General features: G+C 54.4%; 1 protein-coding gene across 3 annotated transcripts; it reads right to left on the bottom strand.

Annotated features, from left to right (window-relative positions):
- Positions 1–868: 868 nt before the first annotated feature.
- On the bottom strand, positions 869–23,411 carry ADORA2A (adenosine A2a receptor). Of its 3 annotated transcripts, XM_060194027.1 has the most exons (5): positions 23,202–23,411; positions 16,271–16,304; positions 15,927–16,120; positions 13,193–13,774; positions 869–2,721 (listed from the first exon to the last, which is right to left on the bottom strand). In XM_060194027.1, the coding sequence occupies exons 4-5, from the start codon at positions 13,513–13,515 to the stop codon at positions 1,803–1,805; spliced, it is 1,242 nt and encodes a 413-aa protein (XP_060050010.1). In that variant the 5' UTR covers positions 13,516–13,774; positions 15,927–16,120; positions 16,271–16,304; positions 23,202–23,411; the 3' UTR covers positions 869–1,802. The 3 variants fall into 3 exon arrangements, with proteins under 3 accessions (XP_060050010.1, XP_060050004.1, XP_060050016.1); XM_060194021.1 differs by lacking the exon at positions 16,271–16,304; XM_060194033.1 differs by lacking the exons at positions 15,927–16,120; positions 16,271–16,304.
- Between the last annotated feature and the right edge of the window lie 1,592 nt (positions 23,412–25,003).

Raw genomic sequence — 25,003 nt, 5'->3', positions numbered from 1 at the left:
TCCCTCCCATCCCTGCTTGAGTGAGCCTATGAGACCAGAGACCAGCTGGCCTGCAGACCAGGGTGGGCAGCTCAACTTTCTTTGTGTAGAAGGCTAGCACCACATCTTAAGGCCAACCCCAGAGGCAGGTGGCAGAGCAAGATGCACAGCTTGGGGGTTGGGTGGTGGTGCACCCGCTTAAACACACATATCACCACGTGCAAGGAACCAAATTCCAGCCCCCAGCTCCCTACCTGCAGGGGAGAACACTTTATGAGCAGGTCAGCAGGTGTCTTTCTCCCCCCCCCCCACCTCCCTTTTCCTCTCAATTTTCTCTCTGTCCTGTCAAATAACAGTAGGGGGGAAAAAAAGGAAAATATGGCTGCTGGGAGTGGTGGATTCATAGTACTGGCACTGAGCCCCAGCAATAACCCTGGTGACAAGAAAAAAAAATGCACAGCTTGAGGGTGAAGTGGGTGACCCAGGGGAAGGTAGTTCTGCCTGCACCCAGATCTCTTTCCAGGGTGCAGAACAGACCAGTGGGAGGGGACAGACATAGCTCTGGGAAAGTACCATGGGATGAACCCTCACTCTAAGGATGTCACGCAGAGGATGGTGACATCTTGCAGGGATGCCTAACCCAGCGAAGCCAGTCTGGGAAAGAGCCCCCCTTCAGTACCTCTCTCAGGGAGGCAGGTCTGAGGGTGTACGTGGGCAAAAGAGTTTCCCGGGGCAAACAGGCAGCCTGCCCCCTTTGGAGAACGGGAGCCTGATGGCTCTCTGGGCAGGCATGGTATCTGTCTGTCTGTTTGCACTTATCCAACATAGGTCTGGCTGGGCAGGGGTGGGGGTGGAGTGGGGAATCAGATACCATTCTATGTGAACATGCTTAAAACACAATGTGGCTCATTTTTATTTTGTCTCAGAAAACAAAAACCAGTCCCCACAGAAGGAAAGGCAGTGAGTCAAGGGGTCTGCCTGGGCAGCTCTGAGCTACCCAGGACCCGAGCCAGCACTCCCAGTGTGGGCACTGCCCCATTACCAACCCCTCTCCTCCAGCCCAGTTTTGTGGCTTCAAGAGATGGTCCCAGGTCTGACAGGGTAAGCACTACGCGTCAGCTCACAGCCATGGGGCAGGGCAGCCCAGAACTCACGGCTCAGTGCCTGGTGCCAGGTAGCAGCAGGACTGGTAACAGACCCAGCAGCCAGGGAGAGAAGGTAATATAACGAAAAGGATTTCTTCACACTCACATTTTTTGTTGGGGAAAAAAAAATAAAAAACAAAAAGTCCAACTCCACCTCTGGACACAGCAGTGCTAGTGCCTCAAGAAGTCAGGGGAGGGTGCTGGGTGTTTGGCAGGAGGCTATGGGAGCCACCCCTCAGCCTCAGGGACAGGCCAGCCTGCTCAGTCACAGATCCCTCTGTGGATCAAGGTGACACTTCTAGAAGCTTCGGGATGGGGGGAGGTGCTGGCTAAGCATTTCCCAGTGTGAAATGTCCACTTTCTCAGCCCCCCTGAAACCCTTCTAGCTGGGCCTCATGCTGCACCAGCCGGGACGCTACCAGAGCTGCCAGAGCTGGGGTCAGTGCTGACACAGCATTTCCCAGTGTGAAACGTCCACTTTCTCAGCACCCCCGAAACCCTTCTTGCTGGGCCTCATGCTGCACCAGCCGGGGCTTCCTCCTCTCAGTCTCAAGTGAGAAGCGGGCTCCCAGAAAGGTCTCTCCTGGTAGACTTGCTCTTCTTCCAACAAGACTGCTTCTGTCAACTGGAAAGAGAGAGGACCCCTCCCCTCAGGAAAGGTGCAGCCTCAGCAGGTCATCAGGACACCCCGGCCCCATCCCGGCCCAGGGGGCCTTCCAGGCCAGGAGAGTCTGGGCACAGTCCCTTGGGCTCGTGGCAAAGGGGCTGCACATCTGGTGGACCCATGTCCCCGTGGGGCTCACTGGCACTCCCTCCACTCACCAACCCCAGGGTGTAGCCATTGGGCCGGCGCTCAGGGTGGGGGGCGCTGCCATTGGTCCACATCCCCGGAGGGTGGCCATTGAGACGGAGGCTGATATGGTCGCCATCACTGCTGCTGCAGCCACCCTGAGCAGCCAAAGCCCGAGCGCTGAGACCACCCGCCTTGAGGGGTTCCTGTTGCCTCAGGACGTGACTCCGGATGATCTTGCGGAAGGTCTGGCGGAATTCCCGGATGCGGTAGGCGTAGATGAAGGGGTTGACCACAGAATTGGTGTGGGAGAGGACGATGGCCAGGTACATGAGCCAGGGTGGGGCGTGGTCGCACATGGGGCAGAAGAGGGTGAAGCAGTTGATGATGTGCAGGGGCAGCCAGCAGAGGGCGAACAGCCCCACGATGATGGCCAGAGACTTGGCGGCATGGACCTCCTTCTGCAGCGTGGACCGAGCCCTCTCGCCTGGCAGTGGCTGGCTCTCCATCTGTTTCAGCTGCCGTCGGGCAGCCAGGAAGATCCTCAGGTAGATGGCCAGCATGAGCAGCAGGGGCACCAGGACACAAGCAAAGAAGTTGTAGTAGACCATATAGTTCATGGGGACCACCAACTCAAAGAGGCAGGCCACTTGGCCCGTGTCACAAGGCTTGGACTTGTTGACGGCATCGTTAAGCAGACTGCAGTTGTTCCAGCCCAGCATGGGCGTCAGGCCAATGATGAAGGACAGCACCCAGCAGACTGCAATGATACCCTTGGCCCTCTGGCCCGTCACCAGACCATTGTACCTGGGGAAAGGGGATCGGCATCAGTGAGCAGAAGACTTGGTGACAAGAGCCAAGAAACAGGGGCCAGGCTGTGGTACCGCCAGTGGAGGGCACCCCTTATGGTACACAAAGACCCAGGTTCGAGACCCCGGCACTGGTGAAGGATGGTGAAGCAGGGCTGCAGGTGTTTCTATCTCCCCCTCCTCTCAATTTCTGTCTCTATCCTAAATAGATAGATGAATAAATAAATAGTCAGGGGTCAAGGGGTGGCACACTGGTTAAGTGAACATAGTACTAAGTGGCAAGGACATAGGCAAGAATCTGGGTTTGAGCCCCTGCTCCTCACGAGTGGTGAAGCAGGTCTGCAGATGTCTTTCTCCCTCTCTATCTCCCCTTCCCCACTCAAGTTCTGTCCTATCCAATAAAATGGAGAAAAAGGGGCAGAGGATAGATAGCATAATGGTTATACAAACAGACTCTCATACCTGAGGCTCCAACATCCCAGGTTCAATCACCCGTACCACCATAAGTCAGAGCTGAACAGTGCTCTGGTAATAAAATAAAATAAAATAAAATAAAATAAAATAAAATAAAATAAAATGAAAACAAATAAATAGAATAATTAAATTTTGAAAAAAGAAAGAAAAAATGGCTGCCAGGAGCAGTGGATTTGTAGTGCCAGCACCAAGCCCCAGTGATAACCCTGGAGGCAGAAAGAAAGAGAGAAAGAAAGAAAGAAAGAAAGAAAGAAAGAAGAAAGAGCGAGCCAAGAAACACAGAGCTGAGGGCTGACAAGTGGCACCAGAGCCCCACCCTACTAGGGAAAGAGAGAGGCAGACTGGGAGTATGGACCGACCAGTCAACGCCCATGTTCAGCGGGGAAGCAATTACAGAAGCCAGACCTTCCACCTTCTGCAACCCTCAATGACCCTGGGTCCATGCTCCCAGAGGGATAGAGAATGGGAAAGCTATCAGGGGAGGGGGTGGGATATGGAGATTGGGTGGTGGGAACTGTGTGGAGTTGTACCCCTCCTACCCTATGGTTTTGTTAATTTATCCTTTCTTAAATAAAAAAATAATAATAATAAAAAGAAAGGAGAAAGAAAGAGCCAAGAAACACAGAGCTGAGGGCTGACAAGTGGCATACCTATTAGAGAACACATTACCATGGGCAAGGACCCAGGTCTGAGCCTCTGGTCCCTCCCTGCAGGGGGAGGCTTCCTGAGTGGTGGAGCAGTACTGTAGTGTCTCCCCCCATCCTTTCTGTGTATCTGTCTCTTACCTTCTATCTAAAAGAATGAACTCATCTAAAAATAATAACTGCTGAAGTCGTAAAGGGACTGAGCTCTAGCAACAATAATGGTAGAAAAAACAAAATGGAGGTGGGGGAGACACCATAATGGTTCTGCAAAAGACTCTCCTGCCTGAAGTTCTAAAGCCACAGGTTCAATTCCTTGTACCACCATAAGCCAGAGCTGAGCAGTGTTAAATAAATAAATTAAATTAAATAATAAAATAAACAAAAATAAGCACTTTTTAAAAAGGGGGAAGAGAAGAAAAAGAAAAAAAGAAAAGAAGAAGAAAGCTGTACACTGGCCTGCCAGCCTTTACTGTCTTTGAGGTCTTGACTAGTCATTTTCTGTGTCTGAGCCTCACAGCCTCTTTTGTTGACTGGAGGCTCCAGCTTTTCATCACAGGAGGTTATGGGGGACCAGGCACTGATGCAGGGGATATCCCTGTGCAGATGGTTACTGAACAGTTTGGTGAGGAGTCCTGACAATTAATTGGAGAGAGTGAAACTGTGATTCTGAGGTGTACTGCACCAAAGTCAAGGACTCTGGGGTGGGGTGGGGGAGTGTTCAGGTCCTGAAATATGATGGTGGAGGAGAACCTAGGTGGGGGGGTTAGAGTGTTACTTGGAAAACTGAGAAATGTGACATATGAACCAACTACTGTATTTTATTGTCAACTGTAAACCATTAATACTCCCAGTAAAGAAAAAAAAAAAGTGATTCTGAGTTAAGAGGGAAGGGAGAGATACTGCCTGCATACTGATGTTGGTTGAAGCCAGGAAATATCCTGCTTTGAGTGGGAATGACACACTGACTAGACCTGAAGTAGCCAGCTCAGACTTATTGGGGATGCAAGTCTCTCTCTCTCTCTCTCTCTCTCTCTCTCTCGCTCTCGCTCTCGCTCTCGCTCTCCCTCTAGGGTTATAATGGGCTGGTGCCAGCACTTTGAATCTACTGCTCCTGGCAGCCATTTTTTCCATTTTATTGGATAGGACAGAGAGAAACTGAGAGAGGAGGGGGAGATAGAGAGGGAGAGAGAAAAAGAGACACCTGCAGACCTGCTTCACCACTTGTGAAGTGACCCCCTGCATGTGAGGAGCAGAGGCTTGAACCCGGATCCTTGCTTGGGTCCTTTCACATAGTACTATGGGCGTTTAACTGGGCGTGCCACCACCCAGCCCCCCACGTCTTCTTCTCTAAGCTTTTTTTGTTCTCCACCCTCCCCACAAGTTCCCTTGGAGAGAAGTTATGAGAGAGCCAAGAGGGATGGAAGTTGCAAGTCCTCTCCAAATCTGGGCACAGTCCTCTGGTGAGAAATGAGATCAGTGTATCTTTTACATGTTTGCAGCAGTCTTAGCATTCAAGAAACACTGTGTGAGGTACAAGGTCCAGAGAGGGGAAAGGACTATGGGAAATCACTCAGCACTTGAGTGAGCCAAGCCAAGTCAACAGCCAGAGATGTCAGCCAGGTACTGGATCCCAGGCTCACAGACAGGGGCACAGATTTTTATCAAAAGGAGCAACAATAAGTCGTCTACTGGGGAAATGGTTGGTGGCGCACTTGATAGTGCATGCTTAGTTGGATGGCACACTGCTTGCCACGCTGGAGACCCTGTGTGGATGGCTCTTGAGGGGCTGCTCTGTTAATTTTCTGGTTAAAATCTCATGGTTTAAATAGTTCCAAATGAGGGCTGGGGAAGTAGCATAATGGTTATGCAAACAGACCTTCATGGATCTGAGGGTGATCTGGATGCGACATCTGTCACCCCGTTGAACACCAGGGTTAATTTGGCTGATCTGGCTGGCTAGGTGGGTGTCCCCTACCTCCCTCACTTCTCCATGTGTGTCCCTCCTGAAGCTGCATGCTCAGCCAAAGAGGATGACCTTTGGTCTTTGGTTGAGGGTATCCGAGGACCTGCACTCCCCTGCTAGAACCTCCAAACAAGTTCTCAAAGAGACCTTCATGCTTGAGGCTCTGAGGTCCCAGGTTCAATCCCCAGCACCACTATCAGCCAGAGCTGAGCAGTACTCTGGTCAGCCTCTCTCTCTCTGTCTTTCTCTCATTAAAATAAACAAATAAATAAAATATTTTAGGCACATCTGGCTGAGCATATATGTTACAATGCACAAAAACCCAGGTTTGAGCCTCTGGTTCCCACCAGAAGGGGGAAAGCTTTGTAAGTGGTGAAGCAGGGCTGCAGGTGTCTCTTTATTTCTCTCCTCTACCCAATCTACAGATTTCTGTCTCTACCCAATAAATAAAGATAATTAAAATTTAAAATATGTATTTAAAAATTGTTTCAATTAATTCAAACTAAGGGAGGAAGCTCCCAATATGCCAGCTGTTCTCTGCTCACCTGTCTAGTCCTAACCCTCATTTTATAGGTGGGGACACGGAGGCCCAAGAAATGCAACAGATTTGCTGTGGACATTCCAGGAGCCTAGTGGCAACCTGGGTCAGGGTGGACTGGTCAGTCCTGAGCCCAGACAGAATCCAGGGCAGGTTAAGGTCTGAGGAGAGGATGCAAAGGCAGTGCCACTCCCAGGAGCTCTTTGGCCTCAGTCAGCGAGGGGCTCAGACACCTGCAATAGGACCATAGTGGGAAGAGAAAGAGTGGGAGGCTCGCAGACTTGGCCCATTTCTACCAAGCCATTCTTTTTTTCTTTTTACCAGAGCCCACTCAGCTCTAGCTTATGGTGGTGCCAGGCATTAAACCTGGAACTTTGGGGCCTCAGGCATGAAAGTCTTTTGCAAAACCATTATGCTATCTACTCCTGCCATCTACCAAGCCATCTGTAAAACAAGTGTCCTGTTTCCAATTCTGGAAGCTCAAATGTGAACTCACAGACTGCACTTGCTCTCTGCCAGGCACTGTGTGTGTGTGAGTGTGTGTGTGTGTGTGTGTGTGTGTGTGAGAGAGAGAGAGAGAGAGAGAGAGTGTGTGTGTGTGTTTAATACTCTACAGGTAGTTATTTATAATCTCATGGAATTGGAGGCTGTTTTCATTTTAATACTTCTCTGGAGAAAAGTATGGCCCTCTGTGGGTTTTCGCCCTCTAGGGTTTGTGCCTGCCAGATCACCCTCAGATCCATGAAGGTCTGTTTGCATAACCATTATGCTACTTCCCCAGCCCTCATTGCAATAATTTAAACAATGAGATTTTAACCAGAAAACTAACAGCAGCCCAAGAGCCATCCACACTGGGTCTCTCACATGGCAAAGCAGTGTGCCATCCAACTAAGCATGTTTTACCAACCCTAGTAGAGACTTTTTTTAAATTGCCACCAGAGTTTGGTGTTCGGTGCCTGCATGACAAATCCACTGCTCCTGGTGGTCATTCCCTCTCCCACCCCCTTTTTTTATTTGATAGAACAGGAAGTGCATCCCTTGCTAGTCCTGTTCAGTCACTACGCTCAGAGCCCATATCCCCCCGATTGTACAGTGGCGCTGAGACTGTGACCCCACGAAGTCAGAATGCAGGAAATGTGTAGCAGTTGGAAGCAGGTGCGTCATGGCTCAGGTGAGAGCTACTCACAAGAGAGAGGGGCTGTGCTGGACAACAGTGAGCTTCTTGTCATTACAGACAAGCAGAAGTCAGCAGTTACAAGGCTGGTAGAGAAGGTCTGGACACCACCTTTTGGGGGTCCAGCAGAATTTTTTTTTTTTTACCATCAGGGTCGTCACTGGCACTTGGTGCCTGCACAGTGCTACCACTGTTTCCAGTGAGTGGTCAATCCTTTTTTTAATGATAGAAACAGAGAGAAATAGAGAAAAGGAGGTGCCTATAGCACTGCTTCACGGCTTGTGAAACTTTGCTCCTGCAGATGGGGACCAGGGGCTTGAACCTGGGTCCTTATATATGGTCACGTGTGTGCTATAGGATGAGCCACCATCCAGCCTCCCAGAGAACTTTCTTCCTCTTCTTCTTCCTCCTCCTCCTCCACCTCCTCCTCCTTTCCCTTCCCCTTCTTCTTCTTTTTTCCTCTAGGCTTATAACTGGGGCTTGGTGCCTGCACTACAAATCCATTGTTTCTGGTGGCCATTTTCCTCCCATTTTATTAGATAGGACAGAGAGAAATTGAGAGGGGAGGAGGAGACACAGAGAGAGAGAGAGAGAGAAAGAGAGACACCTGCAGACCTGCTTCATCATTTGTGAAGCTTTCCCCCTGCAGGTGGGGAGCCGAGAGCTCCAACCTGGATCCTTACACGGGTCCTTACATTTAGTACTATGTGCACTTAACTGGGTGCACCACCACCCACCCCCAGCAGATCTCCTCACCCATATTTCCAGGCACCTTTGGAAGTGGTGTTGGAAAAGAGAGGGGCTTAACACGGGTTTACTGGAGACAAGAGCTGGTGGCACCACTGGGGGCTAGGGACACAGTATAAGCCTCCCCTCCCCCTAGCCCCACTCTTGTCCACTTTCTATGGACATGTCTGTGCGAGAAATGCTGCCACTGCCTTCTAAAAAGAAAGCCCCAAGTGGGGACAGAAACAACACACATTAATAGCTCTGGCCTATATGGGCAAAGAATGTCTCTGGAAGGATTCCTGACGTCCTCCAGGACAGAAACAGGAGGTGGGGCTGGGGGCAAACAGGGAAGCTCATCACCACATGGCCTTTTATCCTTTTTATTTTTGATGTCTGTGTGTGTATGGGCATTAACTGCTTCTTTTAAAAAATAATAATAATAATAACCTCAAGAGACAGCTTTTGTTATTCAAGAGGAAGGAAGTTTCTTAGGCTGAGAGCCCTGGGCCCAGCCCCTGGGGGCCTGGAACAGCATCAGTGTCCAAATGGAACCATAGCCAAGCCACAGGCTGGCCCAGTGGTGCTCCCTGGGCTGGGCTGGCCGTCACAGCTTGGCCTCCTGGGCCAGAGGTAGACCGTCCAGTGGAAGACTGTTCTGGAACCTGGAGGAGCCACAGCTGCTGCCCACTGCACTAGTAAAGTCCCCACACTCTGCATTCTCCAGCACTTGGGCTGTCTCTTCCTCTGAGCTCCCCTGGGAGCTCACCCTCAGGTCCAGGTGGGGTCTCTGTCTTTGCACTAAGTGGAGGGTGGTGCTGCCTGGAGTTGTCAAAGGACTCAGCGATGGCCGAGTGCTGGCGCACCTGGTTGAACAAACATGTTACAGTGCACAAGGACCTGGGTTTGAGCCCCCAGTCCCCACCCATAGCAGGGAAAGCTTTGCGAGTGGTGAAGCAGCGTCACAGGTTTCTCTCTCTCTTTCTCCCTCCCTCCCTCTCTATTAACCCTTTCCTGTTGGTATGTTTCATATTGGTTTGCTCCCCTTCCCCCCAACCTCTGAGAGAATTGGTTTGGCCCTTGCTAGTTTTGTGCCCCTCTTTCTCCCGGCCCCCTATGCTAAGGACGTCCAGAGTTCCAGCAGCAGCCGCGGAGGGAGAATGATGGGGAAGCACATGGTGTGGTGATTTGCCCGTTCGTGACTAAAGATAAAACTGCAGCTTCTCAGCCCAGCCGTGTGTCCCCGAGTCTCTGTCTCTGTCTACCGCTGCAATGCTAGCCCGGCCTGCTGGAGCCTCCGAACTTTAACAACACGTTCCCTCTTGATTTCTGGCTATCTCTATCAAATAAATATAGATTTGAAAACTGAAACAAAACAAAAACCAAAGGAGCCAGCAATTCCAAAATGGGAAGACAGAAACCCTCTTCTAGACATGAGCAGGCCTCTGTGCCCACCTGTCTGCACCGTCAACTCTCCTGGTCCCAGAGCCCATACGCTCACTCCTTCCTTAGGGTCATTGCTCAGGCTTGGTCCTCTCTTGATAGACCACCCACCCTGCAGACCCACCAGTGTCACCTCCTCCAGGGAGTCCTCGCTGCTGGTCCTGCCCTCCCCCCAGAAGCCAGGGCACGCTGGTGTTGTAATTGTACCGCTTCTCAAGAGAGAGAGTACCACAAGGTATTGATGTGAATGGCAGGAGATGGAGGGTGGGGGGACTCTCGCTCTGGGGGTGGGGGTAATGGGGTCTCCCATCTTTGTTTTGGCTGTGTTTCTTTCTCATCCTCTTCCTGACTACACCTTGTTTTGGCCCCACAGAGTCCATCACATGGCAAAGAACACAGATCTTTCTGAAACTGGACTTTTGTGGCATTTCACCACTCTAGGCCTATTTTTTCAGATAGAGAGAGAAAGAGAGAGAGAGAGAGAAAGGGGGTGGTGGTGCACCTGGCTAAGCACACATATTATCAAGTACAAAGACCTGGGTTCTAGCCCATGCTCCCATCTACAGGGAAGCTGCTTCATGAGCAGTGAAGCAGGTCTGCAAGTGTCTCTTTTTCTCTCTCCCTCTCTATCTCTCCCCTTCCTCTCTCAATTTCTCTCTGTCCTGTCAAATAAAATGAAGAAGAAAAAAAAGGTTGTCAGAAGCAGTAGATCTGTAGTGCCAGCACCAAGTCCCAGTAATATAGAAAAAGAAACAGAGAAAGACCCAGAGCACTAAAACTTCCTCCAGTATGGTGGGGGCAGGACTCAAACCTGGGTGACACACATGACATGAAACTGAATTAAAAAAAAAAAAAAAAAAGAATAACCAGGGAAATAACTCAGGAGGCTAAGCACAGGGCTTACATGCCTGAAGCTCCTGGTTTCATCCTTGGTACTGCACATGTCAGAGTGATGCCCTGGCCTCTCTTTCTTTCTCATGTAAAAGTCTCTCTCCATTTCAGATGAAATAAAGAAATGTATATATATTTTTAATTTAAAAATTTAAAAAAGAAGTTTGTGGTGCAGGCTCAGGGCAAGACATGACAGCACGGGTCAGAGGCTGGAGCTCAGAGTATTTCAACAAACCTACTGGGCTCAGGGCTCGATTCCCAGAAGCAAAGGGGACAGGCAGCCTGAGCCCAGCTCCAGAGGTGCCAGGGGCTCTGGGTTCACTGTGTGTTGGTCGGGTTCCCCAGCCCACCCCCACACCCAGCTTGTGCTCAGGAGACCCCACTTGGACTTGTGCACATGTCTGAGCCTCAGGCCCTGCTGAATGAGAAAGTGGAGGGACCCAGAGGAGACTGGAACAGTGGGTGGCAGGCCCTAGGATTCACCTACAGCAGGAAGCACGCCCACACACCCCTTCTTTATTTCTGCCTCTGGCCTCCCTGTTAACACAAGGGTGTGTGTGAGGGGTGCAGTTCTCTGTTCTACCGAGCTTGTTACTCTGCTGATCACAGGATACCCCTAATGCCCTTGGGAGCTCAGGAGGAGAGAGGAAATAGAGAGGGGCAACTGTCTTGCTGTGGTCACATAGGCTGTTGGCTTTCTCTGTACTGGGGAGTCATTCTTTTTCCCCTTAAACAACAGAAAAGGTGGGAGGCCAGGCGGTGATGCACCCGGTTGACATACCAGGTAACACACATTACCCTGGCACAAGGGCACAGTGTCCCCACTTGCAGAGGAGAAGCTTCACAAGCAGTGGAGCAGGACTGCAGGTGTCTTTCTTCCTCTCTATGTCCTCCTTCTTTCTCAAATTCTGTCTTATCAAATAAAAATTAAAAAAAAAATAAGGCCACCAGGAGTGGTGAATTCATCATGCAGGCACTGAGCCTGTGATAACCCTGGTGGCAGTAAAATAAAACAAAATCAAGTAAGAAAGAAAACAGAAAAGTTAAAAGAAACTATGGTTCTGTTATTGGAGATCGCTAGTCACGATAGCTCCCCAGATGTTACTGCTTTGTGAATCAAGGGAGAAAGTGAAAGTGAGCCCTGTGCTTTCTCACCACATGGTGCTTCCAGGGTTGGCCTGTGTCAGCCAGGTCCCTAATGAGGATGCCAGCTCTCTGTTTAACCTGGAGACCTATGGGCAGGCCATCTTCTGGGTCTCCTGTGCTGAGATGTCACTCTATGAATCTGGACTCTAGACTCTGCACTGCCCAGTCAGGCTCAACCCTCCTCCTCAGGCCCCCCCAGAACCCCTTTTTCCCTGACACAGGACATTCACAGCACATTGTCTTAGGCCACAGGGGGCCTGGGCTCCTCTCCTTCATGTGAGCAGGAAGAGCCTGGTGCAAATTCTGGGAGACTGGGACTGCCCTGGGACCCAGCTTCCCTCCAAAAAACAGATACTGCAGTGGGGTGCAAGGCAATTCCTGTTCCCAGGCCCAGCTCTGCTCCCAACTGTCTACCAGGCCCTGGGGGCTGACTCCCTTCTCTAAGCCTCATTTTTTCCACCCAGGATATGAGAGGAAGTGACCTCTGAGGGCTCTTTTGGGTTCGACCGGCTAAATTTCCACTTCTACTTCTCCTACAGAGAGGGCTGCCGGAGCCCATCTCTGAAGCAGTGTCCCACCTGGCTTGAAGAATTCACCACAGGGATGGGGCACCTCCAGCCTCTGAGAGACCCTCCAACCTCCTTGGGGTCCACAGCCACCCAGGTTGGGGATCCCAGCTGGGGAACTTGAAGGAGCAAGGAGGTGGGACCCATGTCATGGACTTCCCAGACACAAAGCCTCCTCTAAGGTCTGTGGGAGGTGGGAGACCTTGGGGAAAGTTTTCATTTACACAATACATGACTTTACAAAAGACTTACCAGAAAAAAAAAATCCCCTCTGCAGCACCCCCCCCCCCCAACAACCACCACCAACACCCTGCTCCATTACGTGTGGTGCTCTTTCCAAAACCAAGAGCACCCAGTGACCTGTGGACTGCCGAATTTACATAGAGGTCTAAGTGACTCACTGTGGCATCCAGCCAAGTCACTTCCCCCTCTCTGGGTCATTTGCCTAATGTGCGAACAGCAGGGCCGCCCCTGGGAGCTGGGCCAGTGGGCTGGCTTCTAGCTCTGAGGGCCTGTGGTTTCCAGCTGTACCGGGCCTCGTGCTGAGCTCAGAGCCTGCTCCCATTCAGCTGCCTAGGCTGGCAGGGGGTGGGGATGGGGGTGGGGGGAGACAGAGGCGGACATGCAGCCCCAACCACACAAGCATTCAGGTGTCTCTGGTGCCAGAGGGAATAGACTAGATGCCACGCCCCGGATGCAGCCCCAGAGTGAGCCCCAAGGTTCTGTCTCCAAATCAACAGGTTGGCACCACAGAGCAAACCCTGACCCCGGGTTTGCCCTCACCCTGGGGCAGAAGCGGTCTTTTTCACCCATGGGAACCCAGCAGGAAGGAAAGAAACGCAAGGGCCACCACCCCACCACTACCACCACCACATGCACACCCCAGCTCCCACCCTGGGCTCACCGCAGCGGGATGCGGATGGCAATGTAGCGGTCGATGGCGATGGCCAGGAGGCTGAAGATGGAGCTCTGCGTGAGGACCAGGACGAAGCAGGCGATGAAGAGGCAGCCATGGCAGGCCGCGCAGAACCCTGTGCTGATGGTGATGGCGAAGGGGATGGCCAGGACCCCCACTGCGATGTCAGCCGCTGCCAGGGATGCCACGAAGTAGTTGGTGACGTTCTGCAGGTTGCTGTTGATCCACACAGCCCAGCACACCAACACATTGCCCAGGATGGCCAGCACAGCGATGGCCAGCTCCACCGTGATGTACACCGAGAGGCTCATGGTGGGTGTGGGCGCAGTTGGGCAGGGTCGGCGAGGACGCGGGCCAGGCCAGCTCACGGTCCATAGCTGCAGTGCGGCTGGCCCTGCCCAGACCCTGTGAGTCCCTGCCTCACAGGAGCCGAGAGAGCCCTGGAGTATGAGGGGAGCACCCTGTGGGCATCCTCACAGCTGGCTCTGAGCGTCTGGGGACCAGGCACACTCTGGGGATGCCCCTGGGGACATTATCTTGGATCCTCTCAGCTTCAGAGTCCAGAGACACCTGCCAAAGGAGAGGTCTTGTGAGGAGCTGGGTAGTAGTCAGACGTGGGGGAGGTGAGGGCTCAGATACCCTCAGCCCTTGCTCACCAACACCCACCCTGGTGGTCCTGCTCCCAACCTGCACAGAAAATCAGGGACCAGCCCCATTTATTTATTTATTTATTTATTTATTTATTTATTTATTTATTATTTTACCAGAGCACTGTTCAGCTCTGCCTTATGGTGGTGGTGGGGATTGAATGTGGGGCTCTGGATCCGCAGTCAAGAGAGTCTGTTTGCATAACCATTATGCTATCTACCCTCTGACCATATTTTCTATTAAAAATAATAATTTTATTTGTTTATTATTGGATAGAGACAGAAAGAAATAGGGGCCAAGTGGTGGTGCACCTGGTTAAGCACACACATTACAGTGCGCAAGGACCCAGGTTCAGGTCCCTGGTCTCCACTTGCAGGGGGAAAGCTTCATGAGTGGTAAAGCAGGGCTGCAGGTGTCTCTCTGCCTCTCTCCTTCCCTATCTTCTTCTCCCTTTTAATTTTCTCTATGTCTCTATCCAATAATAAATAAATAAAAATATTTTTTAAAAGAGACAGAAATTGACAAGGTAGGGGACGTAGAGAAGGGAAAAGACAGAGATACCTGCAGCCCTGTTTCACCACTGGTGAAGCTTCCCCCTGCAGGTGGGGACCAGCGGCTTGAACCTGGGTCCTTGTGGACTGTAATGCATGCACTTAACCAGGTGTGCCATAGCCTGGCTCCGATATCTTCTTTTTATTCAAGAGAGCTTAGGCTCTTTGAGTTTCTCAAGTCAGCACCACCCCCAGCCCCCACATGCTCAGCTTCTCAAGTCTCCTGTGGCAGCCAGGAGAATCCCCTGGGTCCAGGAGCTCATCCACTGCCACCCCCCCAAGGAAGCTTCTGGAAAGATCCCTTTGCCCCCCAGAGGTCTTCCAGGCCTACCCACCTTCTTTCTCAGCCAGCCTTGGTCTGCTCCACTCCCAAGAGCTTCCCTGGCATGGCCTGCAACGCACCTACGCTGCTGGGTCTGGAGAGGTTTGGAGGAGCCCCCTCATGTCTCCCTCAGACCCCTGCCAGAGAACACTGGCCTGGGAGTCACCTGGTCCTGCCTCCAGCTGCCAGCAGGTGAGCCTGCTTCTACCCGTTAGCAGTGCCTCAGGCACAGAGGGAGCCCACTCCGCTCCTGGCAGCCCACGCCAGCTGAGTGCACATCTGGGTGGGGCGGCTGCCATTTGCTCCCCTCATCTCCCTCCCACACCCTCCTCCCCATCTGCTCCTTCACTGGGCAGGCGCTAGGAGGGTGACACCAGGCAAGGAGCAGGAACCACTGAGGGACCATGGGCAAGAATGTCTTTTCCTGTCACTATGGTGAGGGGTCACTCCAATATTCAGTAAAGGATTCAGTGGGAAGGGTGCAGGTCTGAATGGCAATAGAGGTCCTGGTCTTCCCAGTGGGCCCAGGCCCAGTCCCAGTCCCCAGGGCTTCTCCTTGGGTTCATAAAGCAGCCTCTGCTCCCTCTGCTCTACTGGGTGCTCTGATCACTGCTGCCGCCCCTCTGCCCATTACACACATCCAGATCCACCCCTCCTCTTGTCCTGCATCTTCATGGGGCTGTGGGTGTTCATGGGCAGTGCCTGCCACCTGCTTGGGCACAAGAGGCTGAGCTGCCTTGCAGTCACTGGCATGTGGGCTTAGAGGGCTGCATCCCTCCTGCCCGTCCCACCCTGCGGACATGAAGGGTTGTGGGGGACTAGCAGCCTTAAGAGAAGGCTGCATAGGCCCGGTGATATCATGCCTGGTTGAGCGCACTTGTTACAATACATAAGGACCCCATTTCAAGCCCCTGGTTCTCACCTGCAGGGGAAATGCTTTGCAAGTGGTGAAGCATGGCTGATTTCTGGTTGTCTCTATGCAATAAGTAAAGATAATGAAACTTAAAAAGAGAGAGAGAGAAGGCTACACATGGTCCCTGGCCATGTTTAAAGATGCAGACACCTTCCCTAGCTCCACCCCAGGAGGTGTCAGTAGGGGCAACAGATGAACCACAGGTTTCCTTTTTTAATTTTGTTGTTGTTGCAACAGCTAAAACTTTGACCTGCCCCTGTGTTAAGCCCCTCTAAACACTGTACCTACCTTCCTAGTGCACAGGAATGAAGGCCATGACTCCTAGCTCCAGCAACCTCAGCTGGGTGGGCCGGGGCTGCAGCCACCTGGAGAGAGCTGCTCCCTTTGGCTGCCCGATGGCTGGGGAGGGAGAGCCCACCGCCAGGGCACAGGGGTGGCAGTAGAGAAAAGGCCAAGCTCCCAGCTGAGAGCCCAGGTGGCTCCTGTAGGAGGTGCACAGGCCACACATGAGGCTACGGACACACAAGGCATCAGCCAGCCCACTGCCCACAAAGCAAGGCACTGGCAGTGTCAGATCAGACCAGGTCTCCTGGTGTCAACCCAGAGCGCACCCCCACACACACACTCCCTACCTCCGTCGTGTGTGTCCAGAATCTTCTCCCTGAGCTGCAGAAGGGAAGTATGAAGACGAGCCCTGCCTCCTGGACCCACCAGCAGCAGCAGCAGCAGTAAAAGGCTGATGTCCAGCCAGGTCCAGGCAGGCCCATGTGCCCCAGAAAGGCTGTAATAGCCACCTGCTGTGCTTGAGGCTTGTGCCTTTCCAGGGATGTCTGTACTTAAAGGTGACACAGCCTACGCCAGGCTCACCAACCCAGACCACCATCCAGATTGAGAGGGATCCACCCTGGGGCAGTTAGGGGGCTTAAATAAGCCCCATGTTCTGCAGAGCTCAGGCTAGGCTCACAGATGCACAGCACAGAGTCAACTGGGTCATACCACCTACACCAGCCTTTGGGTGCTGGGCAGAGTTCACGTGAGCCAGGATTTTGACATGGAAGGGGGCTCAACCCAGCCTTCTGGTTGGCAGGGGTCTCGCCTGGCAGCCCAAGTACCCTGTGTTTTCAGGGTATTTACACCCCCACCACCCCAACAGCACTGCCACCTTCTGTGCTGTGGGCCCCAAGCTCAACTGCGCTTGGCACCAATACCTTTCCTGACCTAATGGGAGCTGCCTCCCTGCTGGCCACCTGGATTGTCCTTGCAGACCCCATTAGTGCAGCAGCCCCTCCTGCCCAGTCCGCCCCTGCAGACTCAAGAACTACACCTGCACCTGCCTCCTGCCACACTGTCCTCAAAGGCTGTCTTCACCTGTGCCTTTGCTAACCCATCCCAGCTCCCACAGACAACCTGCCACACTGGTAGCTGCCCATCTAGAGCAAAGCTCAGGAATCTCGCGCTGAGGAGGCTGGGCTGCCTCATCCCTACTGCAGCTGCTCTGCGGGCTACTTGAGAGCACCCCAGCTCCAGCCAGCAGATCCAGGGGTGGGGTGGGGATGCAGAGAGCGACCTGGCTTGGAGCCTTTGCCCGGTTTTGCAGTGTAACTACTCCCAGCTTGGTGATTTCACACATTGTGTGAGTGACTTGTCCTGTGGGCTGCAGTCAGCTGGGAGCTGGTGTCACCAAGCATCAGCCATGGGACAGATGTTCGTTGGGATGCGGCATCATCTAAGTTCATTTCCCACGTCTACGCTTGACTGGACCTGCCAATATACGCGGATATCTTCGCCCACCCTGTCCAACGCTTGACGTCTCGTCACCCAATCTGGTCCCCTACGCCTACACTGAACTTCTCTGTTCCAGACTCTTGGAAACAGAGTTGGCAGTCAGCTGAAGTAAAGAACAAACACCTCATCACAGACCCCTGCAAGCATCAACCCGGCTTTGACCTAGCACGTTATGATCGGGCCCTCCTCAGTCGCTATGGAATAGGCCATGGCCGGTGCACCGCTATGTTCCATGGCTGGGGAGCCAGAGATGACCCGAACTGCCCCTGCGGCTACAGACAGACTATGACCCACATAGTCAATGACTGCCACCTCTCCAGATTCAAAGGAGGTCTCGAAACTTTATATCAGGTGCAACCTGACGCTGTTGACTGGCTACGGAAGAAGGGCAAACACTAGAAGAAGAAGCCACAGGACACATGCCTGGGTGCCAGGACTCCAGGCTCTCCCATGAAATTATCTAACTACTGATTGTCAACAGGGTTATTGCCAGGGTCTAGTACCTGCACGATTCCACTGCTCTCCTCAAGATATTGAGTGAGAGACAGAGAGATAGAGAACATGAAAGACAGAGTGATAGAGAGGATAAGTAAAAGAGAAAGAGAGGGAGAAAGAGACTCCATAGTACAATTTCACAGCTCTTGAAGTTTCTTTCCACCTTAGCCACTCCCAGGGGCTTGAACCTGAATCGTTTACACATGCTACCATGTGCACTCTATCAGGTGGGCCACCTGCCAGATCCCTCCATGTCCTCTTAAATTGGTAGCTGCTTTCCAAGCTTGGGATCCATGATTGGTCAACAAATTGTTTGGCTTCGTATATTAACTCTCTTTTCAATCACCAGGTTCCAGATGCCACCAGGATGCTGGCCAGGCTTCCCTGGATTGAAGACCCCACCAATGTGTCCTGGAGCTCAGCTTCCCCAGAGACACACCCTACTAGGGAAAGAGAGAGGCAGACTGGGAGTATGGACCGACCAGTCAACGCCCATGTTCAGCAGGGAAGCAATTACAGAAGCCAGACCTTCTACCTTCTGCAACCCACAATGACCCTGGGTCCATGCTCCCAGAGGGATAGAGAATGGGAAAGCTATCAGAGGAGGGGGTGGGTTATGGAGATTGGGTGGTGGGAATTGTGTGGAGTTGTACCCCTCCTACCTTATGTTTTTGTTCATTAATCCTTTCTTAAATAAAAAATTTAAAAAAAAAATAAAAAAAATTGGTAGCTGCTTGGGAGGTTGGGGAATGAGGGCATATATGGCCACTTGTGGCCACCTGATTTCTCTCTCTCTCTCTTTTGCCTGCAGGGTTGTCACTGGGGCTCGGTGCCTGCACTATAAATCCACTGCTCCTGTCAGCCATTGTTTCCATTTTATTGGATAGGACAGAGAGAAATTGAGAGAGGAGGGGGAGATAGAGAGGGAGAGAGAAAGATGAACACCTGCAGACCTGCTTTGCCATGTGTGAAGCATGTCATCCCCCCACCTCAGCTTGAACCTGGATCCTTGCTTGGGTCCTTGTGCTTCATACTATGTGCACCAGGTGCGCCACCGCCTGGCCCCACCACCTGATTTCTCACTGACCCTGTGAACCCTGATTACAGATTAAATTTAATGAGACCTTAATGGCCTGTGAGAGGAGAGGGGTGGGAAGGAGCTGAGGGAAAGGCCGTGGAAGTAGCAGCAGGCATTAAGGTTTCCGGGGGCCTCTTGGCTAGGCTCTGATCCCTGCTTCCCAAGGCCTCCAAGAGCCGACAGGAAGGTCTGGGGCCAGGGGAGGGGGTCTCGGGTGGGGCCAGGATCCAGGCCATTTCCTATTCCTCTCTGTTGGTTCTGTCTAATTAATCTTCTAGTCAACTGTTGCTAGCCGGCGGCGGCGGGGGGGGGGGGATTAAATGTTCATAACGTTAATATTTCCCTATGATTGTCCCACACCAGGACAGGGCAGAGGGCAGATGTCCCCCCACAGGCTGGGGAACACGTGCTGGGGAAACGTGTATGAAGATCTCACGGCCCTACCCCTACGTGCTTCCCAGCAGTCTGGCTCCAAACTGCCCCTTGTCCCCGCCCCACGCCCCACACCCCACCCTTGTCCTCTGTCCCCTGGCCTGGCTACTTTAATTAAACCTCCATTTAATCAAAGCCCACATGTTTCCTGGCCACTTCATCTGGCTCCCTGTATGTCAAACTACAAGGCTTTCTGTACACATGCCCAGATGTTGTCTCCCCCCCTACACATACCACCCAGAGATTGTGGGAGAGAGGTGCACGCCAGCTCCTAGGCAGGACACAGTCTACTGTGGGGGGCACTTGGGCTCCAGAACCCCAGCCTGAGAACCCATAACTGCTTTCTTGTATGGAACATTCCCAAATGCCTATTTGGCACCAGGTAGCAACCCAACAGCAGGACCCTAGGCTACTCCAAACCACCCCTGAGCAGCTGAGCCTGGTCCTGGGTGGCTCCAGAGCTTCCCAGAGGGGGACTGATCCCACAAGACTGTCCCTGCCTGGCCCCAGGACTTGAGCTCCCACTAATAATGAGCCTGCACTCCACGGTTTCAAAGCACAAGAGCCTAGGAGGGCTGTGGTATCCAAAATCAGAAAAGACAGAGGGAACAGTGAGAACCAACGATGGTTTTCAAGGATATGAAGGATCGGCAACAAATTGAAGCCATAAACAAGGGGGTATGAGCCAATTGGCAGAAATGAAACAAGAATAAGTGAATGAGAATAAAAAGCTAAGGGGGGGGGTGCACCAGGTTTAGTGCACATAGTACTAAGCATAAGGACCCATGCAAGGTTCTGGGTTTGAGCCTCCAGCTCCCCACCTGCAAAAGGGAAGCTTCACAAGTGCAGTTGTCTCTGTGTCTCCCCCCTCACCTCCTCTCAATTTCTCTCTGTCCTATCCAATAAAATGGAAAAAATGTCTGCCAGGAGCAGTGGATTCATAGTGCCAGCACTGAGCCCCAGCAATAACCCTGGAGGCAAATAAAATAAAATAATAATTAAAAAATCCCCAGCTTTGAAAAAAATTCAGAACTTGAGACAAAGAACATAGTGGCTTCCAGTGAGCACCCCACTTGAGAAACAAGGAGGAATTGGAAGCCACCAGCACCCAGGAATTCTAGCACAAACCACACAAGGACATGGGGCCCAAGAGGAGACAGCAAGCTGAGGGATGTGGACAGGGTCTGAGCAACACCACCTCCAGCCATCTTGTCCAAGTCCAGTGGGACAATGGACAGGCAGCCAGGGCCCTGCTCCCAAGCACAGGCCCTCTGCTGGCTCCACTGTGACAACCAGCATCCCAGGACCCAGCAACCAAGCCCAATGATGGGAAGGGAACAGGATCTCCCTGCCCACCCACCCTCACCCTTCCCACTCACCCTCAGCAACTCAGCAGAGCCTGTGAGGTGCCCAAGCAGGCAGGTGGGTCACCCCTCCCCCATGGCCCTCAGGGGTATAGGTGCTGCTCTCAGCTCCTAGGGGCAGGATGTGGGCAACAATAAGGCAGAGACTCAGCTCCCTGCACCCAACTAGGCTCTTGGAACAGAGCAGCCTCTACAACACCAGCCCACAAGCCTGTAGGGCCTACCAGAATGCCTCTTCTCCCCATTGGGGCCCAGAACCACCCCCCTGGGTTCCACGGGTGCAGGCCAGAAGCCAGAAAGGCCAAAGACCCTTGTTCTCCTCACACCCTCACCGATCACCTTATCTGACACTCTGACGAGGGGCTGCTTCCTCACAGGAAGGCACAGGGTGCTCACCCTGTGGGCCGCTCTCCCACTCCAGCCCACACTTCCTGAAGCCCTGAGGCTCCCCCTGTAGAGCAGGGCCCACTAAAATGGTAGCCTTGGAGTGTCGGACACCCATGTCTCTGTCAAACAAACTTCTGCAAAATGACAGGCCCCGTGATGCCTTCTCTATACCAGGGAAGTGTGGGTGACCATGGAGGGAAGAGGCTCCCCTCAGGTCCTGAGAGCCTATCAGACTGGGCTAGTTGGGGGGAGAGGGATCAGGCAGAAACTTTACATAAACTGGCCCAATGAGGGAACAGTGCTAAGGGTTCCCAGAGGTCAGCTCTACTGAGGACAGATGGGAAGTGGACCTACTTCCAGAGCTGCTGGGCTGAGGAGGGACAGCAAGAAGGCTAGTCAGACCTTCCTTGAATCCTGCCACTGCTCCTTGGCCTGCCTGCTAGCTATCAGTGAGCCTGAGCACCAGAGGTGAGTTTACCAGGGATGGCTGGGCAGAGAGAAGCCAGACCCACAGCTCAGACACCAGCAGCGGTGCTGCTCCCAGACCCAACACTTGGAGGCAGCCTGTGCTCCAGGTGACAGCTGGGCTGGCTGGGGCAGCAGAGACGGCAGGAATGGGAGCCACACAGACAGTGTGCCCTGCTCACCAACGCCCAGCCTTCTGACCTTCGAACCTGAGGGCGGCTTCTTCCCTTCACGGTCACCCAAACTTCCCTGGGGACTGGAGTCCCTTCTGCACCCAGCACCTGATGGCGACAGTCCCCCCCACCCCCCACCCCACACACACACCAGCTTCCTTCTCAGTCCATCCTGAGTGCCTTTGTCATCTGGCTGGTCTTCCTTCTGCTCTTACTTGGCTCCTCTTTCAAAGCCTCATTTGGGCAGATAAATCAGACCCCACGACAGGAGGGGCATCGCATCGGTCCCAGCTCACCAGCATCTGGGGGCTGAGAAGTGAGGCAGCAAGAGCTCCTCCGAGGCCTCAGGGCACCACTGCAAGTCACCAGGCACTGTGGTCCTACGTGGCCTGGGGTCACCCACAGACCCTGGACTCGGTAGGGGTGATGCCCTTACCCTCTGCCCAACTCCAGTCCACCTGTTCCTCTGTCAGCAGGGCTTCCCACCCTGTAAGAGGGAATACTTCCCTATGGTCCACCCTGATTCCTGCCCTGAAGCCAGCCCTCAGCTCTTACTCTCCAAGCTGATTCCAGGAGGCAGGACCAAAAATCAAGGTTTGAGCAGGCAAATCTCTAGTCCATTTGGGTGCCTCTTTGAAGCCAGCTGTTGTTCCACTTAAGACCATGGAGGACTAAGGGGCAGGACTCAGGGTGTGGCTGGGCCTCGGACCTCACTGACCACGAGCCAGCAGCTAAGGCAGACAGGGCCAGCCAGCCCTCGGCCACTCTGGGCAGAGAACTGAAACCATCCCAGGGACCAGGTGGCACCTAGGGGACGCAGGAGAGGGGCAGTGGCTGGGACCGGCCCAGGAGGACATCAAGAGGGCTAGGGGCACCCCGACTCAGGGAGGAGGTGCTGCCAGGTTCCTGCTAAGACGGAGGTGGGGGGGGGGCAGGGACACCCCCCACCCACTGCAGACTAAGGCGGGTCCGTCTCACCCCACACCTTCCGTGAGGCTGTCCACCAGGTTCCTGGCCGGGGGGAGGGGCGCCCCAGCACCTACTCCCCCGGGCCTCCACTGGTTCCCGCCACCCAACCCTGCGGTGACGGCGATGCCTCCCGCGGATCCCGGGTGCAGGCGCCCAGAGGCTCATCCGACGGATCCCCGACGGACCCCCGCCCCTGCAGGCTCCGCGCCGTCCCGGCGAGTTGGGGCGGCCACGGGTCCGAGCGCTCCTGAACCCGCCAAGTCCGGCAAGCGCGCGCCGCCAGCCGGAAGCCAGGGCGCAGCGCGGGGACCCCCGACGGCCGGCCCGACAGCCCCCGACGGGCCCACATCCACTCGGCGCCCGCCCCGGGCCCTCGGACCCCGGCCCGCGACCCCCGCCCAGGACCCGGGCTGACCTGCGGCCGGCGCGGGCTCCCGCTGTCTCCGCCACTCGGGCTCTGGCTCCGGCCGCCGCTCACGGGCGCCCCCTGCAGGCGGCTCCGCCCGCGGCGGCCCCGCCCCGCCCTCCGCGCCCCTGCGCCGCCGCGGTGGGGGGAAACCGAGGCTCGAGGGGCGGGCGGGGCTGCGAGCAGACCCGGGCCGCGGTGCCGAGAGCCTGCAACCAAGCCCGCGCTGCTGCCCGGCCCCCGAACCCCACTGCGACGCACCCCGCTCCCGCTGGCTCCGGCCGCCTCCTCTAGCTCTGCACCCACCACTGCCCCGCCCTGTGCCCCCTGCCCACACCCTGTTCCGCCCTGCACACACCCTGTCCGGCCGTGCACCCCATATCCCTACCCCTACCCTCACCCTCCCTGTCCCCACACCCTGTGCTCCCTGCCTGGTCCCCTGTCGCCATCCCCTGCACCCCGGGACCCCCTACACTGCCCCCATCCCCACCCTCTGTTCCGCCCTGCACCCCCTATCCCTACCCCTGTCCCTACCATCACCCCCGCCCCCACCCCTGCACTCCTGCCCGCCGGCCCCCTGCCCACCTGCTGCACCCCCCCCGTACCCCTTGTCCCCACGACCTTTCGCCCCCATCCTCCTGTCCACTCGTGCAGCCACTCCCTGCACCCCTGACGCCACCTCCCTACTCCCACTTCCTGCCTCTACCCCAGCCCCTACCCCTCTACCTCCACCCCAGACCTCAGTTTCTCCCCACACCTGGTACCTCCTGTCCCCACCCCCTGCACGACCACCCTTAGCCCCTACCCCTGTCCCTACCTTGCACTTCCATCCCCACCTCTGGCCCTACTCTCATCCTCAACCCTACCCTGGCCCCCCTACCCACCCCTTGCTCCCACCGCCTGCCCCCACCATTCTGCCCCACTGCCCACCTCATATCCCGTCCGCAGCCCTGCCCACTCCTGCCCCTACCCTCGTCCCCCCCCCCCCGTCTCCACCCCCTGCCCATGCCCAGACTCCAACCCTCTGCTCACCCTACGCCCCCACCCTCAAACCTCCGTCCCTCCCTACCTTCACGACCTCTCACCTCCTGCCACCCCTGCTCCGGTCTCTCTTCAGGAAGCCCCGGGATGCCCCTAGTGAGCGCATCCTCTGGAAATGGGTTGGGTGGTGTCTGTCCAGCTGTGATAGACCAGAGAAGTGCGCTGTGCCTTCCAGCTTGTCCCGAAGCATTAAGCCCAGCCTCCTTCAAGGGTCTACACGCCCCTGGGGACTGGGTCTGTCCCCAGCCGGGCCCTCCCTTCCTGAGCCTTGTTGCTGGTGGAGGGGTAGACAGAGGGACCTCAGCTCAAAGGATGCCTAGAAGCCACTTAATTTCCCATCACTCCTCTGGAGGCTTGCCAGCTCCCACTCTGGACCAGGGTCCCTTATGTCTTTACAGCTACTAGTGCCCTACCAGACCCTCACCCCACCTCCCAATTCTCTGAGCAACAGGAGAGGGGTCCCCCTCTTCTTTGTACCCACAGATGCTCCTGGAATCTGAGACACTTGGACTGGGAGCCTCCTTCACTTTCCCTGAGGGTCCAGGGTCCAGAGATTTCAGATTAGGCACAAACTCCCATCCTGAGCTGAGCTGCCAACAACAGCCCTGTGCACAGCTGGGACGCCCTCATACAGGCAAGTGGGGTGGAGCCTGGGCAGCACTTTCACTTGGTTAATCCTGGATTCCAAGCTTGGGCTCCACTGGCACCCATTTCCCTTGGTTTCTGTAGTGAAAAAGCTGCCTATCTGTCAGTGGGGAGACACTACCCTG

The sequence above is a fragment of the Erinaceus europaeus genome, chromosome 1 (assembly GCF_950295315.1).
Source record: "Erinaceus europaeus chromosome 1, mEriEur2.1, whole genome shotgun sequence".
Lineage (NCBI taxonomy): Eukaryota > Metazoa > Chordata > Mammalia > Eulipotyphla > Erinaceidae > Erinaceus > Erinaceus europaeus.
This window is presented reverse-complemented; position numbering and strand designations above follow the sequence as displayed.